This window comes from Protobothrops mucrosquamatus, unplaced genomic scaffold, assembly GCF_001527695.2.
Source record: "Protobothrops mucrosquamatus isolate PMUCROS unplaced genomic scaffold, P.Mucros_1.0 scaffold2343, whole genome shotgun sequence".
Classification (NCBI taxonomy): Eukaryota; Metazoa; Chordata; class Lepidosauria; order Squamata; family Viperidae; genus Protobothrops; species Protobothrops mucrosquamatus.
The window spans coordinates 50,998-69,979 of NW_015388424.1; the positions used below are offsets into that span (position 1 = coordinate 50,998).

General features: G+C 39.1%; 1 protein-coding gene across 1 annotated transcript in view; it reads left to right on the plus strand.

The window, feature by feature from the left end:
* The window catches only part of NCKIPSD (NCK interacting protein with SH3 domain), a gene marked incomplete at its 5' end in the record, with an annotated part of 67,635 nt that extends 49,072 nt beyond the window's left edge, over positions 1-18,563 (plus strand). The window contains 5 exons of the mRNA XM_015824758.1: positions 4,957-5,037; positions 6,558-6,686; positions 11,640-11,732; positions 14,821-14,993; positions 16,880-18,563. Of these exons, the coding sequence (XP_015680244.1) occupies positions 4,957-5,037; positions 6,558-6,686; positions 11,640-11,732; positions 14,821-14,993; positions 16,880-17,083 (680 nt within the window). The remainder of the gene's footprint in view (positions 1-4,956; positions 5,038-6,557; positions 6,687-11,639; positions 11,733-14,820; positions 14,994-16,879) is intronic.
* Positions 18,564-18,982: the final 419 nt, after the last annotated feature.

The window sequence follows — 18,982 nt, forward strand, 5'->3', positions numbered from 1 at the left end:
TCTATCTGAGGCACAGTGGTCTCCCTAGGACGGAGGCTCTCCCTTATAATGACCGCTACCCCCCCGCCCCTACCCCGGGTCCTCGGCTGATGGAATGCCTGAAAACCTGGTGGGCAGATGTCTACAAGAGGGACTCCTCCCTCGACGCCCAACCAGGTCTCAGTAATACCCGCCAGGTCCGCCTCCCCCTCTAAAATAATGTCACTGCTAATGTGTTAGAGCAGACATGTCAAACTCACGACGTCACGTGACGTTACGCAACGTATCGGGCCGGTTTTGCTATTACTGGCAATGGGGTGGGTGCGGCTTCCATGTGACGCGTCCGGCCCATGGGCCGGCAGTTTGACACCCCTGTGTTAGAGACTCTGCGTTGATTGGCAGGTGTTCTTTGATGACCAAAACACCATGGCTCTTTCATTGATGTTCAAATGGCAGTTCATTTAAAATAACAATTGGCAAAGGAGGACTGTGAACACTACAGCAACAAATAAACGGCAAAAGATGGCAAACACTTTGCACTGCTTTCCTTCCTTTCTAAGAGCTATTTTGTAACTCAGTGCTTGGATGATTTTTTTCCCCCTGTTGCTGTCAAAGAACTGTAAACAGGATTTCTCATGAAAAATGACTTTGCATGGTATAGTGATGGAAGCTTATTTTGATGCTAGCAACTTGGGAACTGAGGCTGATCCATCTTCTGATAGATTGCAGAGTGTCTAATCCTTTTTTGTGGCTGGCAGAGATCAGGGTAATCCTTGCTGACTCTCAAGCAACTGTGCCAAACCTGCAGTAGCTATTCCATAGTGTCCCAATTTTAGCTTCCCAATTTTAAAGAGAAATACAGGATGCTAAAACACTAGATTCAAAATGATTTTGATGAAACAATACAACGCCTTCACTGACGCTGGCATTATGACTGCCCGGTTTTCCTTTGTGAATTAATTTGTCCCACAGTGTTTCTTTGCTGTCACACATCTGGTTGTAGAGCTTTGAAGTGTCCTTCTGGAAAGTTTTTTATAAGATACAGCAAGGCCCAGTTAACTAGAACAGTTGTAATGTGGTTTCTACATCAACTAGCCCAAGTTAGTGTACACCAAGCTTGCCTGGCTGAGGAATTCTGGGAGTTGAAATCCACAANTTAATTTGTCCCACAGTGTTTCTTTGCTGTCACACATCTGGTTGTAGAGCTTTGAAGTGTCCTTCTGGAAAGTTTTTTATAAGATACAGCAAGGCCCAGTTAACTAGAACAGTTGTAATGTGGTTTCTACATCAACTAGCCCAAGTTAGTGTACACCAAGCTTGCCTGGCTGAGGAATTCTGGGAGTTGAAATCCACAAGTCATAAAAGGGCCAAGTTTGAAGACCCCCAATGTAGACTATACACACAGTTTTACTGTTAATCCTGCTTTCTTGAATATCATCCTTCCCTTCCTTGCTGCTTTCTTTTGCAGTATTTAAAGTAAAATAAGATGTACCTTAATGTTAAGTTCATAAAATGTTGATGTTGACCCAAAACTGTAGGAAAAGCATTTTTAGGTCACTTCTGAAAACTGGCTTACTGTGTGTGTGTTACCATCAGCTGCAGAGTCCCCTGGTGATTTGCAGTATTATAACTTCAGAATGAATACACTTGATTGTTGCTTTCTCCACAGAATTGTTTGTAACTTCCTTTTTTTAAAAATACATCGTTGTGGTACAACAATGACACTCTTATTTCCTTGAGTTTAAGTAACTGAAACAAATCTTGTAATTTCATAATAATGCATTTATGGAATAATTAACGCTGGCTTATCTGCTGTCTATCTTTTGAAGTTCTAATGGTTTGATATAATTCTTGCAGATCTTTAATTATTCCTGGTCTTTCCCTCTTCAGCAAGTAACAGCTACTGGCCTTTGTTCAATAGTAGCAAAATGTAAATGATATATTTTATACTTGAATTGCCTTACACTGGAAGCAGTAAGCTTGAAGCTGTACATTGGAGAAGATTAGCTTTTTGTAGCATGGGATATTTGTTCATGGAGGCCTGGTTTGTTCTAAACAAAGCATGAACTCCATAAGTTAAAAATTCTGGCAATGTTTTGTTAACTACCCAAAGGCTCCCTACATTCATTCCTCTGCCAGGAGAGTAAATGAGTAGAATTCAAAGTTACTCCTGGTCTTTCATCTGTAATATAAGCAATCTGCCTGTAGAGATGAACATAAGAGGTGAAGGACTCAGAGAAGATGTCAGGGAGAACCAGATGTGGTCTGTCAGCTGCCAGTTGTCATCCATTCTCTTTGTAAAACAGTTACAGCTGCTACAGTGATAAGTGTGTAGGTCTAAAGCTGGAAAACAAATTCAGCACGGGGTGGGGGGGGGTGGAAGAACGATGCAGTCTTCCAGAAAGTTGGTTGCCAGTTTGGTCTAGTGGTTAAGGCACTAGGCTGAAAACCAGGAGACAGTGAGTTCTAGTCCCACTTTAGGCTTGAAAGCATTTTGGGCCAGTCCTTCCCTCAGCCTTTGAGTCACAATTAAAAAATGGCATGCACATCCTGTACTGAGTAGGTGAATGGTATACAGTGATTTTCAAGCTTGACAACTTCAAAATGTGTGGACTTCAACTTCCAGAATTCCCAAGGCAGCATGCTGTCTGTGATGTTCTGGGAGTTGGTCCACACATCTTAAAGTTGTCTAGCTTGAAAAACACTCCTATAGAGCATGTTTCCTTATTCTGTTTTATATAAGAGCAAAGGGAATGCATCCAAAGCATGGACCTCTCTGCCCTGTTTTCACATTTTCAAGAATGTTAGGTCAATCCTGTTAATCCTGATTCAATCAATCAGAATCAAACTGGAAGGGACCTTGGAGGTCTTCTAGTCCAACCCCCTGCTCAAGCAGGGGACCCTATACCATTTCAGAAAGGTGGCTGTCCAGTCTTTTCTTAAAAACCTCCGGTGATGAAGCACCCACAACGTCTGAAGGCAAGCTGCTCCACTGGTTAATTGTTCTCATTGTTTGGAAGTTTCTCCTTAATTCCAGGTTGCTTCTCTCCTTGATTAGTTTCCATCCATTGTTTCTTGTCTTGCCTTCTGGTGCTTTGGAAAATAAGCTGACCCTCTCTTCTTTGTGGCAACCTCTCAAATACTGGAGTACTGCTATCATGTCACCCCTAGTCCTTCTTTTCTCTATACTAGCCATACCCAATTCCTGCAACTGTTCTTCTTACGTTTTTGTGTCCAGGCCTTTAATCGTCTTAGTTGCTCTTCTTTGCACTTTTTCCAAAGTCCAGTTAGTCTAATTATTAATTTCCCGGTAGTATATGTTTCTGTGACTGGTAGCACCAACTGATGGAGAGTGATAGTCATGCCATCTCAGAGTGAAATAAAATGACATGGATAGGAAAAGGACCAATTTCTTCTAATGTCAAATAAATTTATGCCAGTCATCTTGCAAGATGGACAACCAAAGCATCAGTTTTATTTAAATGACTTTCATTGGATCATTTATTATTGCCTATAATAGCACTTAGTACATTTCTGCATCTACGATAAATAGGACAAAGTGTGTTTTGTGCTGGCCATGTGCCTCTCATGCAGCATTTCTCGCATAAACCCCTGTTGGAACTTGCCAACTAATTAAGATTCAGGAAAGACAGCGGCTGTGATTCTGTGGAGCATTCATGTATAGACACTGCAAGTGAAAATTATGCTGTAGTGGGAGACTCTGGGACAGGTTGATGCATGAGATCCTTGTGTGCTTTGGAAGGGAAGCAAAATTGCACACCTGGAATCTTACTGAATCTCAGAAGGTTTCTACTCACATTTGCTTAGACTGATCTTTCCCATAGAAAATCTTCCCTTTGTTTTAGGAAATGCACTTCAGTTAGAGCTAGAGGATATTTTTGTATTATATTAAATGTACTTTATATGGAGATCTTTTTTTAACTTTTATGTATTTTTAATTGTTGTGTTTTTCTTCCTGTTAGAAGTGAACAGTTTGAAAACAATCAACATGTTACAACAACAGTCCATGTTAGTGGACACTAACAATTGGGGGAGGAATGTGGTTCTTGTCAGCAGATAAATAAAATAAAATAAAATCCCATAATCTATGCTCAGAATCACCTCTCAAAGAGCCAGATGTTCATAAAACACATCGTCCCCAAGAGTGCAGTCCAGCGCATTAACTTCTTCCACTTACCCTACCTTATTTTGTAAAGGGATTGTGCATAAATTTATAGGGTTTTAAGCTTTAAGATACATCTGGAAACAGGCAACGATTCAACTGGCCACAATTTCTGCTCAGCCAACAAGTAATTACGGAGCTAATTATTCTGTATTTGCAGGTTGGGTTAGAATATGGCCTAGTTGCTTAGCCATGTAATAAATCTTGTCAACTTACCTTACAGTTTAGCCAGCCTTGTCAGTTTTTGGATTTCAGATTTTCTGAAGGGTAGTTCAAAACAGAAATATGCCATATGTATGCTTAAGGAAAGAGTGTCAGAAAAAGGCATACAATAATTGGTTTTATTATAGCATAAGATAGTATTAAACATCTGAAACATTGCTAGTTCCTAGAATAAGTAGTGCTTCTTAATGTATCAGAAAGGAGCTACTCCTGTGGCTCAACAAGCAGAGGAAATGTCTTTGAAGCTTTAACCAAATTAGGAGAAGATGATGATGTACATCAGCTCTAAACTGATGCATGTTGTAGAACATTTACACTCAAGGCTTCTTTGCGGTTGTTGTGTGCCAGTATGGTGTATACTATCTCCTCATACTGAGATATGTAATAATTTGAAATGTCCATATGTGGGGTTTTTAATGCTTTTGTTACACATGCTTTTCAGTTGTGGCTGTATAGATGTCCAACATAGAAGAGAGATTCTGTACAGAAAAACATGGTGAATTCTGAGACTATGAATACATGATACTCTACCATGGCAATATTGTTAGAGCTAATGCTTTTTTTCCCCCTAGACCATCAGAAGATGTGTTACTCTGCACTGGTGCTGGCAATGATATTTTGTATGGGAGAACCTCTACCGTACCATCACTATGGTGAGAATGATTTCCAACATAGGGAGAAATAGATGGCAAGCAGCTACTTAATAGGACTGAATTCTTATATTTCTAGATCTTTCTTACTCTTAACTATCTTGTATTTCTGGATCTCTCTTACTAACTGAGAAACTACCCAAGGTATGATAAAAATAAATAAGTCCTTAATAGAAACTATACAAAGTTGTGACAGCAATTGGTTAACTGGTAGGCTTCAGGGCTTCTAGAGCAAGCTATAGACTAGATCCCAATGTTTTTTAAGCTTTTTGCATTGTACTTCAAATATATGTGTTATTTTTAATCTATCAATATAATAAACATTCTGATATACAACATCAAGAGAATCTAGGCTATCAAGCAGCACAAAAGAACTTTAAGTAAAATGCACTTCTAATGTATTAGAACCAAAAGCTTTTTTTATTGCATTGAATAGATATAAAAAGACCACGGTAGATTAGAAAGAGCAGAGGGTGGCTTATTGTGTAGGGCAACTTGCTAAACAGAAATAAGGGGTGGGGGTTTTAAGGCCAAACTAGAAACTGATGCAGTATCTACATTGCATTTCTTTTTCTTTTTTTCACCACCAATAAGTAAAAAGCAATAAATCATCGATTTATCTTCCAAGCACTGATCCAGATAGCCCTGCTCCTTCAAACTATTGTTTCTTTAGATCTAGACTCTAGCAGAATAGATAGCAGCTTTGGGGCAATAGGAAAGTATTAAAGAAGATGTCAATTCCCTTGGAATTTTAGGAGCAACATTTGCCAAGCTGGATAATATAAGAGAGTAAACAAAGACTGCTGCTTTATCTTGGTGTGATCCTGCAATTGTTTTTGTAAGATCAGTTTATTCACATAAGCTGTAGAGCTTTCATAATAGATATATCAAACAAAGGTGAGTGGCTAATGTTTAGGCTTAATTGTAACTAACTATTGTGGGACAGGTAAATAAGTCAACAAGTGCTTGTGATATAGTAGGTAAAGAGAGTTATCCCTGGCATAAAGATAGCTTTCAAGAAGTCTGCTTCTTAGTAGTGAAGGGTTTGATTTTGGAGTGGGAATCTGTTGAATCTTCAGTAACAGGATTAGAGTGTGTCTTTCAGGCAGACAGTGGGAAAACTCACTGAGCCTTCAATCTCCCCAAATCCTTTCCCTCTCAAACTGAAAAATAGATACTGGGAATTGCAACTGTGCCAGGGGATACAAGAAAAGCAATAATGAACAAGTCTTCCCTCTAGTCTAAAGCATATAATTCTCCCCTCCAAACTGTGCTCTTCCCACCCACAACTTTAGAAATCTTCCACAAGAGTTCATGGTATAGGTCTACAAATGACTACCCCTGGTATAGGTCTACAAATAAACTGGAATTTCTCTCGTATACATCTCACCGCCTTAATCAAATGCCAACTAGCTTCGAGAATGGCTGTTTTTAACCAGTAAGGCTAACAGTCATCTCATGTTAGAGTTAATCTTTTCTATGTAAAAATGCAATGTCTATGTCCTTTTTTTTTTTTTCCACAGAGCATCTCAATTCCCAATTTATTCAGTTCCTATTACATGTGATTGAAGATGGATTGCCCTCAGATAGTACAGACCAGCTGCCTGATCTGTTCATTAATGTTCTTCTGGCTTTTAATCTTCACATTCCAGGTCAGTGGTGGAGGTTTTTCCCAACTGAGATTATATTGGGGTTTCAGTTAATGTGGAACTTCTTTTCCTTGTCATATGCTAACTTGAAAATGGCCTCAATTTGCACATATTGTAGGATAAGGGATATTCTATGCTTCAGAATAGTAAGAGGGCAGATACTCTTAAGGAAGGCTAAACTTTTTTCCTAAACTTACCAGCCAATTCCTGGTATAAAAAGCTAACCTTGGGACGGCAGCACAGTGTCCACAGAACATCTGAAAAATTGTCCCAATGGTGAGCATGGTTGGAATTGTTTCCTAAAAGACCTTCTCCCATGTAATCCTATTTGTACAAACGTAAACCAGGGGACAAACACATTGCACCTTTATAATGCTATTGAAGCAATAACTGTGACTTAAGGAAGGCCCTCAAGTTACATGCTAGTCCCACCCCATCCAAGACAAAAAGTGAAAAAAAGAATTCAGATCCTAGGAGTCCAAACAGCCACAGCACTCAGTCTTGGCAGGATTGAGCCGGAGTCTGTTCCTCCCCACTCAAGAGTATTGTTGCCATCCTCTCCTATTCCTAAATACCTCTTTTCTCCCCCAAAATATTTTTTATCTAGAGATAGAAAATTGCTTTGTAAGAGAATTTCTCCTTGTGCAAAGGCTGCACATGTATAGCTTCCTCAGGCTTCAAAATTAAAACAAAAATTACTGGGCAGAAGGAGCCCAAGAAGCACACTGCCTTTAACCCTGGATATGATTACATCCCCATCATAACTAGGTAGCTACGTTCCTCATGACTTTGCCTGAATCCATTAAAGTCTACGGCAGCCACCATATTCTACAATTCTACAATTAACTATATTGTAAATTAAGAACTATATCTTTAATCTGAATCTCTCCAGCACTCATGAAATAAATTTATGTTCTAGTATTTTGAGGGCAGGGTGAAGAAGCGTTTTCTATTTTAATTGCTCACATGATTATTTATAAGCCCCTGTCATGTCACCTCTTAATTAGCCTTTTGACAGGCTATTGTGTACTACTGTACCCTCATTAATGTATTACAGTGCAGTCATTTCATTCTCATCCCGTAGGAATGATTCATCTTGAATCAGAGGTCCCTTTGCTTCCGCTGCTTTCCCATATGACTAAAGCATGTGTGGAAGACTGTGGGTCCCATAATCTTTCATTTTGCCACTGGAAATTCAGTTGTAATAGTGAGATAAGTTGTAATAGTGAGATAAGATTTCAGTTCTGCTTATCACGGGACCACCTTCCATGTTATAATACCACTTCACAGTCCTGCTGGTGTGTAAAAAGCCTGAGTTGCCTGGGTTAAAACTTCAGTAACCTCTGTTTTAAGGGAGAGAGCACTTCACAAGACTCTTGTCAGTGTAATTCTGCAGTTAACTAGGCATCTTCCTCCTTTTAGCGAGTGGCAGATTTTCTGCTTATCCCTTGCTGTGCCTTGTGAATCTCATTAACTGTAGAAGCATTGGAGTCTCTTTTACAAAGATACTCTTCTGGAAAGTACTGTTCTTTCATATTCTGGCCAGGCTGAAAACCTTTTGGGAAGCAGCTTAACTTATTCTGGCTGGTAGTGATTGCAAGCTTTATTAAAAAAAAAAAAAAAAAAAGCAAGACACATTATGCTCTGATGTCGTTTTACCTCTTAATCCCAAGCAATTTGGCAAGTTGTTACACTGTCACATGTTAGCTGTCATATCTTAATTGCTTAATGCATTTATAAATGATGCCATCCCACATTGCATCATTTTGATGGAGGAAGGAATAAAAAAACAACCACTTATTATATTCAGCAGCTTGTCATATAGATAAGGAAAACATCATTAGTATTTGGATGGTGATGTGTTTTTTTTTTCTTTGACATACAGAATTAATCATGTGACCTGATCCAGTTCACTTTCTTTGCTCTTTTACTCATTATCTTTCTTCCTTCGTTGTGCGTCTTAATTAGAAATTAGCCAGTCACATCTGCAGGACTACACAGCTTTGGGAAATATTCTTTTCTGTTTGTGATACAGTGGAAAACTGAAACTTCTCCTAATCAAGCACTCATTAGAAGATGCCCATTCTCTTTACTCGGCCATTGTGTCAGTGTTTAAATAAAACACTCTATCTTGAGTCTTCTGAATCCATTTTAATGCCTGAAAAGTCTGCTTTATATCCAGGTACTACTTCAAGATGGTACATGGATTTCCTTGACAGAAGTCTTAGTGACCTGCTTTGGACTTTGTATACAGGGTATATTGGGTCTCATGAATTTGCTCTTGTAATCTTACTCTGACCGACTGATGGAAGGAAGCACAATATTTAATTAAAATGTATTTGAAATGTCTGCCTAAAATATCTGGGGGACATTGCAAATTCTAACAGCAAAAAAAAAAGATCAGTAACAAATGATCAGCCTCTCTTCCTGTTTTTGTACACGTAGTCAAACATAAGGCTTCTGTGTTATATAAGTATGCCCATGGATGCATATATACAAAGAACGAAGGAAATTCTGAATCAAAATGAGCCATCATCAAAGCCTTACTCATAAATGTATTGAAAATACCAAGTAAATATAAATATTTATTTAAACAATTTTAAAAAGTGGCAGGGCGTTGTTAAGAAATAAAACACAAAAAACTCTGAATCAAAGCATAACCTTAACAAAATCCTGCTAAAAAATCTTCCCTTCAGACCAAGGCGAGGGAAAGCCATCTTGCTGGTTCTTCTTTAATATCGTTAGCATTAGTCTTTTGATTTTAAGATGGCATGCAAAACAAGAACAACACTTAAAACAGTATTTTACAGAAAGGAAGGATGGCTGCTGACACTGTCCAGCATACCGTCATCTGTTACTATATCTTTGTGCAGGTTCTGTAAAAGCCATGCCCAGGGTGTATGACACAAGATAGATTCCTAAAGGAGAAGTTATACCAGTGGGTCACCACTGTGGGGCATTGGTTGTGCTCTTTCTACATACTTCTTTCTAGCTGCAATAAAAAAAAGAGTAGGTCAGCTTAGTTTTTTTAAATATTTGGGGGAATAACTTTGACTCAGACTAGAAAGTTAGAGAAATTTCAGCTTGTTTGTCACGATGTAAGTCTTCATGTACAATTCCACAGCATAAGCCAATCGATGCCAAAATAGCATTTTTTAAAGGATATATTATGGTAGTGCAAAATGCGCTGGAGCATATTCAGATTGGAAAAGTCCTGAGTAAGTCCTGATGAACATTGTACAACCAGGCTGTCTGTTCTGAAATTAAAACAGTAATGAAACCCAAGCACTTTGCATTAATTTATCAAAGCTTCTGTAGTTTAGTTTTCTGTGCTTTGTTCTATGACTCTTAAAATGAGAGTTAAGGTTTGTTTATTTATTTATTTATTTATTTATTTATTTTGAAATTTATTTTATAATACTCTGTTTCATCTCATTTCCAACTTACAGTTACCTGCTTGGGTTTTTTTTTTTTTTTTTTTTTTTTTTTTTTTTTTTTTTTTTTTTTTTTTTTTTTTTTTTTTTTTTTTTTTTTTTTTTTTTTTTTTTTTTTTTTTTTTTTTTTTTTTTTTTTTTTTTTTTTTTTTTTTGAGAATGAATAATGCTCAGGTTCTATGTATCAATTAACTCCTTCAATAAATAAAATCAATATGGAATCAATAATGACAAAAATGCACATTTTAAAAAAGTAATGTTGTTGACTTGTAGAACTGTACAAATAAAGAGTAGATGCAATTATGTGTTCCAGGCTGATAAAAGATTCACGAGCTGGTTCCATAGAGGGATATCATAATTAAACTTAGTCATAGTTAAGTTGGTTGGTTTTTAAAGACCCATATACAGTGCATATCCACTTGGGAGGTGACCAAAGTATGAACAATCAACTGATTCAAGAAAGAGTGCAATTGGTATACAATACAAAGTACTATAAAGGACCCTTGGCCATGGCTGCCATCTGCTCTTCAAACAGGAGTCAAGAAGGATCTCCAAACTGTATAACAGTTCTGTTTGGAGTAGTGCAACTCCATCTAGAACTAAAGATGGAAATCATTGATCCAGGAGACCCTAACCCCCACAGCACTTCTTCCTGCTAGGGTTGAAGTGAAGCCTGTTCTTCCTCATTCAGACCTCCACAAGCGCCAGGCGCTGAGACAGAACCTCAACAACATCTCTTGGCTGGCCAGGGATGGAGATACTTAGCTGAGTATCATTAGCATATTGATGATACCTTACTCTATATTGTTGAATGACCTCACCTGATAACTTCATGTAGATATTAAATAAGAATGAGGAGAACATCAAGCCCTGAGGCATCCAACACAAGAAGATTCACGGGGCAGATCCTGGAAGAAAGAGAAGAACTAGCATAATTCCATGTTCCCAACTCCTACCCCCACCTATCCTGAGTCAGTCCAGAATTATACCATGGTTCATGATGGGAGATCAAAGAGAGCAAGAATGAATGCACTACTCCCATTCTGTTCCCTTCAGATGTCATCTACAAGTACAACTAATGCTCTTTCAGTTCTACCTTCCTGGAAAGGGTTCAGGTAATTTGAAACAGAGCCCTCTGAAGCTACAAAGCAATCACCTTCTCTAAAAAGGAATGGTTATAAACAGGGTGCAAATTGTCCAAAATGGTTGACTCTAGGAATGGCTTCTTGAGAACAGAGCAGACTGCTGACTCCTTAAGGGATAGCAAAACTGATCCTTCTCAAAAGTTTAGTTGGCAGATCTGAAAGACTGCCAACTAGACCGAGTCACAGATTTCACAGGCAGCTTTGCCTAGCCTGGAGAGATAAGGATCTGACATTGAGATGATCTAAGAACCCCGTCTACTTCCTTGAGAATAACAACCTCAGGATCAGTTTCAGCCCAAGATGTGCTTCAGTCAACTGAAGTAATGAAGCAGGCAGACAGATAGATATCTCTAATAAACCCTCTTCTTGTTTCTCAGTTCCAGAGCATAATGTGATCATGGTTACTGTGAAGAAGCACTCTAATATCAAAATATTTACAGAAAAGCTGCTACTGCTTCTGAATCGTGGAGGTGAGGTCTCTTGCTGTTTTATTATTTGTCCAGTTTGAGAGAGAACTAATGGGAGAGTTGATCTTAGGAAACTAGAGGCAGAGAAAGATTGGGAAACAGCCTTTCAATTCCAGGAGGTTTCTGCTTTTTAAAAGGTCTGGGTCAGGAAAACGAATCCAGCATCTGCATTTAAGACACTGACCTGCTGAAATGCTGGCTTGGTTTCCATTAAAATTGTCTGCTTTTAAATGGCTACCTAAATCATTTGTCCATGTAGAGTTCAACCCAGCAACACTGGGATCATGGTTCCTAATATGTGTAACCAAAAAGAGGACTATCTGTTCTTCCTGAACACCCACTCCTGATGGTTGTGAAAACCAGCTACATTCTGCTTTCTTCCTTCGTAAGTTTTGTCAGACTAGTTTGGTCATTGACTTCCAATGAAGATAATGATCTATACCAGTGGTTCTCAACCTTTTTAATGCCGCGACCCCAACCGGTCGTAAGTCGAAGACTAAACCGGTTGTAAGTCAAGGACTACCCAACCGGTCGTAAGACAAGGACTTTCCCTGCCCGGGAGCACCGCACATGCGTGGTTCCGCCCCCTGCGCCAGCCGAGGCGTAGCTGGCAAGCGGCAGAGACGGAGCAGGCCGACCACCAGCTGGCCCAGCCCAAGGGAGGTAAGGCACCCGCCAGAAAAGGGAAAAAAAATGGCGGACAAAAAAATGGCGGACAAAAAAATGGCGGACAGCCTTGCTTGGCGACCCCCATGAAATGGTCGATCAACCCCAAATGGGGTCCCGACCCACAGGTTGAGAACCACTGATCTATACCCAGTGAAATTTCCCCGTCCCAGGAAATGAGCAGCATGATAGCTTGATTTATTTCCCCATATATGCTTTGTATGCCATAAGAAAGCTACAGTTTGGCTTCTTAGAGAATCCTTTTCTGTCCCCCACCCAATCCTCCCCTTTCATATTTCAATTAGTTTAACCACGGATTACTTTTTCCAGCAGTGAGCACTGTGTTAAATCTCCTGAATCTACAGAGCCTATAGAAGAGCACTTCATTTAAAATCTGGAAAGCCTTACTTCTAGACAGCCTAATACCATTGTATCCATGCTTTCCTCACAAAGCTTCGTGCAGTTTAATGCCTTTAGGAGCAGAAAGGCTATATTTGTTTGTGTGTGAAAAGATAAGTGTATATTCGTTTTAAAACACAGGAAAAATTAAAACAAATTATTTTGTTTGAAGATTAATATGTTATTTTATTTCTGGTTTAAGTTCTTTTCAAAATGAAAATTGTGTTCTTTTCGTATTGTCAGCCAAGAGCTGGTTTTAGATTTATATTACTCAACAGAGCTTTAATTTATTCCATGGCCAAAATGTCCATTCTTTGAAGAATCCACTGAATATTGAGTAGCAAATTAAATTTTTCTCTAGAAGCCTCTTTAGAGATGTTTTGCTTCCCCAGTAGAAAAAAATTCATGTTTTCTAACATCATGGAATATATACATTGGTTTCATATTTCTTCAAATAGAAAGCAAATGGAGTATTGAAAAAAAAAACTATTATTGGGCAAATGAAATGTTACAGCTGTTCAGTCCATATCTTAAAAGATAGACTGATTTTCTGCACTGAAGGGCCAGGTACCCACTTTTTGCCCATTTACACATCTTAGTAGTCCACTTACACCAATATTGTTCAATGAAAAAGAGAATTTTGACATTAGATTTCAGTGGCCAAAATTACACTAAACCAGTACTGTGGATTCCCATCACTTTAGGTAGGAAAAAGAAAGATACCGTAGTTCTAAATTAGGTTCTGTGAAAAACCCAAGCACCCTACATGATTATTGCACTCTAGAACTGATATTGAAAACTCAGAGCATCTCCAGTTTATACTTCAAATGGACAGAGGAACTGAGGAGAAAGGGGTTTTCGAAAGTATGAATTGAAGGACATGTTTGAGGAAATCTCAGGGTCCTGACTGTAGAAAATTATGTATCAGAGAGAGAAGCTAATGAATATAGTTTTATTGCCAGGAAAGGCAAAGATTGACAGCCTATAAATATGTTGTAGTATAGAATATAAATTTGAATTGACCCATTTAAAATTATTTAAAATAAATTATTTCAATTGCTTTTGTGTGTGTGTGTGCTTTAAAGTCAGGGTTGATTCCTGGTGACTCCCTGGTCATGGCCTTGGCAAGATATCAGAGATGGTTTGTCATTGCCACCTTCTTAGGGCTGAGAAAGAGTGACTGGCCCAAGGTCACATAACTGACTTCATGCCTACCACGGGTCTAAAACTCACAGTCTCCTGTGATTTGGCTGTAACTCTTATATTCTCACTGCACTTGTTTAATGCCCCGATCTATGTGCTAGAAAGTATGTGAATGAAGCAAAGGAAGGTTTCCTAGTCCAAAATTTAGATTCTTCAACTACATAAAATGATAGTTTATTTACTTTACTTATTAAATATGTATTAAATTTATTTATTGTTCATCTTATAGTTTAATGCACAAAGACAACACCAAATACATTTTCTTTAGCTGCTCCAAAGCTTAGCACTTCAAACAAAAAAAAATCCCTCTCCCTTTTCATCCCACCATCTGGCTATCAGAAAAGACTGCAGAAATTGTCAAAGAACTCAAGGAAATTCTGATGGAAAAAGGAGATGTTGCACAAGAAGAAACTTGAGTAAATGTAGCTTCTTCCACCAGAATATTTTAATATCAGAAGAGTTTCATGAGCCGAAATGTTCTCTTTCAGACAATTAACCTGGATAATTAAAAAGCACACAAAATTTTATGCTTTATTGATACATCTGCTGTCATTGTAGCTGGAGTCAGTTAACTCTATCTAATGTTTCCTCTCTGGAATAATTTTCTTTAATAAAAGGATGTAAGCTGTGGCTTGGAAGTATTTGATCTGCCTGCATTGCTCATTCATGCACACACTTCCTTCCAAAATCCTTGCTGGATTGGTCTGAACAAATGCTAGCGTAATGCCTGTACCGTGTTATATGGAGTAAGTGACTCCCTTTTACCTAAATGAGAAGTAGCAGCGCATGACAGAATATATCCCCCTTTCTATCCTTTTACCAGATGATCCTATATGCATCTTTAAACATCAGCCCCAGCCTCCACATTCTGTGTTGAAATTTCTTCAAGACATCTTTGCTTGCAAGGACACAGCGAGCATCTTCTACCACACAGACATGATGGTAATGATTGACATAATTGTGCGACAGATTTCGGATCTCTCCCCTGGAGAAAAGGTAAACCTACAGGAGGAAAGGTAGTTCCAGACCTTTCTCCTCAAGAAAGAAAACATTATGAGATGAATGTTTGGGGCATAAATGAAGCTTCTCTCCCTTCTCCGATCTTATTGCTTTAGAATGGGGAAAGGAAAAAGTGGTCTCCCATATCACTAAACTACAACTCCAGCTGCCCTAGTCAACACAATCAGTGATGAAGAAGGGAGGATTGTGGTTCAGGAACATCTGGAGAGCCAGAGGCTGTTCTAAAGCATGTATAGTAGTCTCATATCGACAGAGTTGAATAGATTAATAAGATCTCGTTTAGATTTAAATTAAATTAAATTTCTATAGTAGGCAATAGTCAAGCTACAAATTGCATTAATTATGTGCCTAATTACCTAAAGTGACATGCACAGGATTTTGCTTCAAATTAGGACCACTTTGCACATGGAGATGAAGTTTTAATTGCTTGCTCCATTCTCGAACTTTTCCCATGTAGCCGAGACAGAGGAAATAAAAAGAACAAGAAGAGATTTCCTTCAGTGCTAGTAGAAAATTTTCCTTTTCTTAATGGAGGCATGATTGGGATACAATTTCTTGCTGAACATATAAGCAAACTGTTCTTTTTCTTCCCTTTTCAAAACATTATTTAAAGGAAACACAAATGTATATAATAAAGCAACTTTAAGGGCATTTAACCAATGCAATCCTATACATTGTACTCTTTTCTTAAAGTAAAAATCAAGGGCAGTTGCAATCTAACTAAAGCAATGATATGTTTAACTTGCATGAAATATCCAGTAACATTTATTTTTATTTATATCTTGGAATTACTGCCTACAAATAATTGTACTCTAAATTTACACTTGCTGGGTATCAGAAATACCTTTTCTGGTAGTAATAGTATATAGAATTACATTAATGATGTAGGTTCAGCATTGCCGCCAAAAGCCAATTAAAAGATGTCACCACTAAAATATGAAGCCATAATGGATTTAAAGATGTTATAGCTCAGAATACTCCATTTGAAAGGACCCAACTTCTTCATAGCATGTGCAAAAGAAATCTTGAATGGGTACAGATGTCTTTGATTCTCAGTCTCATTGTAGGGAATATGAATCTGGTATGATTGTGCATCCTAAATAAAATGATTTGGAATATTTTTTTAAAGAATGTGTCTGAAGGATGAACATTCTAAGTGACAGATTCAGCTCAAATGTTTTAAGATCTACATTTCTAGTCTAATAAATGCAAGCTACTAACTGCTATGTTTTGGGAGTTCACTCTGTGATTGCCCTGTGACAGGTGAACCACGAGGATTGCAGCTGTCCTTTATGGATTTGCAGCTGTCCTTTATGGATTATCAGCTGCCTCAAAATCTGGATTTGGGTGGAAATGGGGAGTTGACATTGAGCCCATGTATTTTTCCTTCAAAGAGAGAGAAGGGCTTGAAAGGGAAATCTCAATATAACTTTTAGTTCCTTTTTTATCAAACAGCTCAAGTAAATATTATGAAAAACAATCCAGCCAAATGGCTCCCTCAAACTACTTTGAAGGAAAAAAATCACCCATTTATCTAGATCAGGGGTCCTCAACCTTGGCAACTTTAAGACTTGTGGACTTCAACTCCCAGAATTCCTCAGCCAGCTTTGCTGGCTGAGGAATTCTGGGAGTTGAAGTCCACAAGTCTTAAAGTTGCCAAGGTTGAGGACCCCTGATCTAGATGAACATGAAAACAAGGACAGCTCAAGAACTCTTTTAAATCTATTCTAATGGCTTCTGAGGGAGTTCCTGCCCTTCACAAGGACTGACTCTTTCCAAAGTATTTGCCTTTCCAGAAGGCTGCCCCCCACCCCAGTTTCTCTTCTTTCTCAAAATGTTTCCACTGTCTTCTGCTCTTACAGCTGCGAATGGAGTACCTGTCTCTGATGCACGCTATCATGCGGACTACCCCATACCTGCAGCATAAACACCGTTTAACTGACCTGCAGGGGACCTTGCAGCGCATCATGGTGGAAGCGGAGGACAGTCAGCAGTGCCAGATGGACAAAATGATAATCCAAGAGATTTATAAAGCGTTTCCAGTGATAGCTCCTGGAGCCAGCTAATTGATTGAAGGGAAGAATAGGGTGGAATAGAAATACATCTTGTGGCTATGTCTTTCCCATCCTTCCCACTAGAGCTCCTGCCTTATTAGACCTTCAGTTGAGCCCTGGAGTTTCGAGGGAGTATTAAAAGGCCCAACAAAGGAAGGTTCCACATAGATGCCCACTAGCGGGAAGTGCATTAAAGATGGCCTTTCTAGGTCTGGGACTGGGACTGGGGGAGACCTTACAGATTAGAGGGGGATTTGGCTTTTTTGGGTGCCATTGGCATGATTTGACTGAAAGCAGGAGAATATTATTATTATCTCCCTGGTGATCTTTGCACTAAAAAAGGACAAGGGCGATCTAAATAACTTCATGCTGTCCTTAGGATCGCAAAACAAGAGGTCTCTGTCGTAATTGTCTCTCCACGCATTTGTCGTCCCGCAGCTAGCTACAAAGTGAAGTAGGCGAATGATCTGAACAACATGCTTCAGTAATTTTGTGTGTCTGCAACACCTAGTGCAAAGTTGCTACTGTGCTAGTGAAGGAGAAACTACTTGCTTCGCCTAATGTGCCCAGTGAGTTTTCTGATCCATATATATACCTGTATGGGTTCAGCGTGCCAAACTGCATTCATGACCCTAATCCGAGCAAGCCCCCGCTCGTCTTAAATGCTTAACGCAGTAGTAGTGTTTACGTTTTGAGTTTCTTGCACGAGGACAAGAATACTGATCGTCCAGGCACTGCAGCAAGAGATCCTTCAAAAAGCCTGCTACTTAGTCTCACCGTTAAGGCGTACCCTCTTTGAAAAACATTGCTTCTTTCCTGGTATGTGCTGGGTTTTTTTGCCTTTGGCACTGCACATAGGAGGAGTGTGTGTAAGTGGCAACGCACAGTGCGCTATCAGCCTGCGGGTGTTTTTTGCCTTGAGCTTAGTAGCAATTGGTTCTGCCTAGCTTTACCTTTTTGATGTTCGAAAAGCTACCTGAGCCTGATGTCTGCTACCGCTGCTCCTTAATATGCACAAGTTGGGAGAAGTCCTCTCTTTATCTAATTCCTCCAGATCTGCTGCGAAATGGATCTGCCCCCTTTCCCGCTGAGAGCCTTTTGACAGACTAGGGCTGTACTATCTCAATAAGCATGCATGCTGCCACAGCTCTTCATAGTGGGTAAATAAGAGCTTTGCGACTGTTGCTGTAGTAGTAGCCTGAATTTAAACTGGAAACATTTGGATAACCTCTGTAAATCTAATGGATGCAGGAATAAATTTGAAACAGTTCCTTAGGATAAGGCGTCTATTTGACAACGATTTCCATCTAGGGAGCCTCTGCCATTTTCTGTCTTTCAAGTAGAGAATCAATACATGTGCCATCCAGAATAAACAAGCAGCCTATATATATATATATCCCTTGTGAGTGTTGAAAGGGACTTGTATTTTCATAGAATCAAATTCCTTGTGAATGTTGAAAGGGACTTGTATTTTCATACAATCAAATAAATGTAGTCCACAGAAAAAACCATTTCCTGATTCTTGTCTCATTCTAGAGTGTTTCTGGATTGCAGGGTGTTGTGGGTGTGTATTATGAATGGTTACATTCTACTACAATACTACTGTTGTTACATTCTACTACATTCTACTACAATACTACTGTCTGGCTAGCCCAGGGGTAGGCAACCTCGGCTCTTTTATGACTCATGGACTTCAACTAGCCTGAGCTAGCTGACGTGATAGCCGCGGTGGCGGTTGGGACCCCCAGACTTATAGTCATGGGGGATCTCAACCTGCCATCGGCGGGCGAAACGTCGGCAGTGGCTCGGGAGTTCCTGGCCTCCATGACGACCATGGACTTGACCCAATTAGTTCATGCGCCCACTCACATAGGAGGTCACACACTGGATCTGATTTTTGTCTCTGGCCAG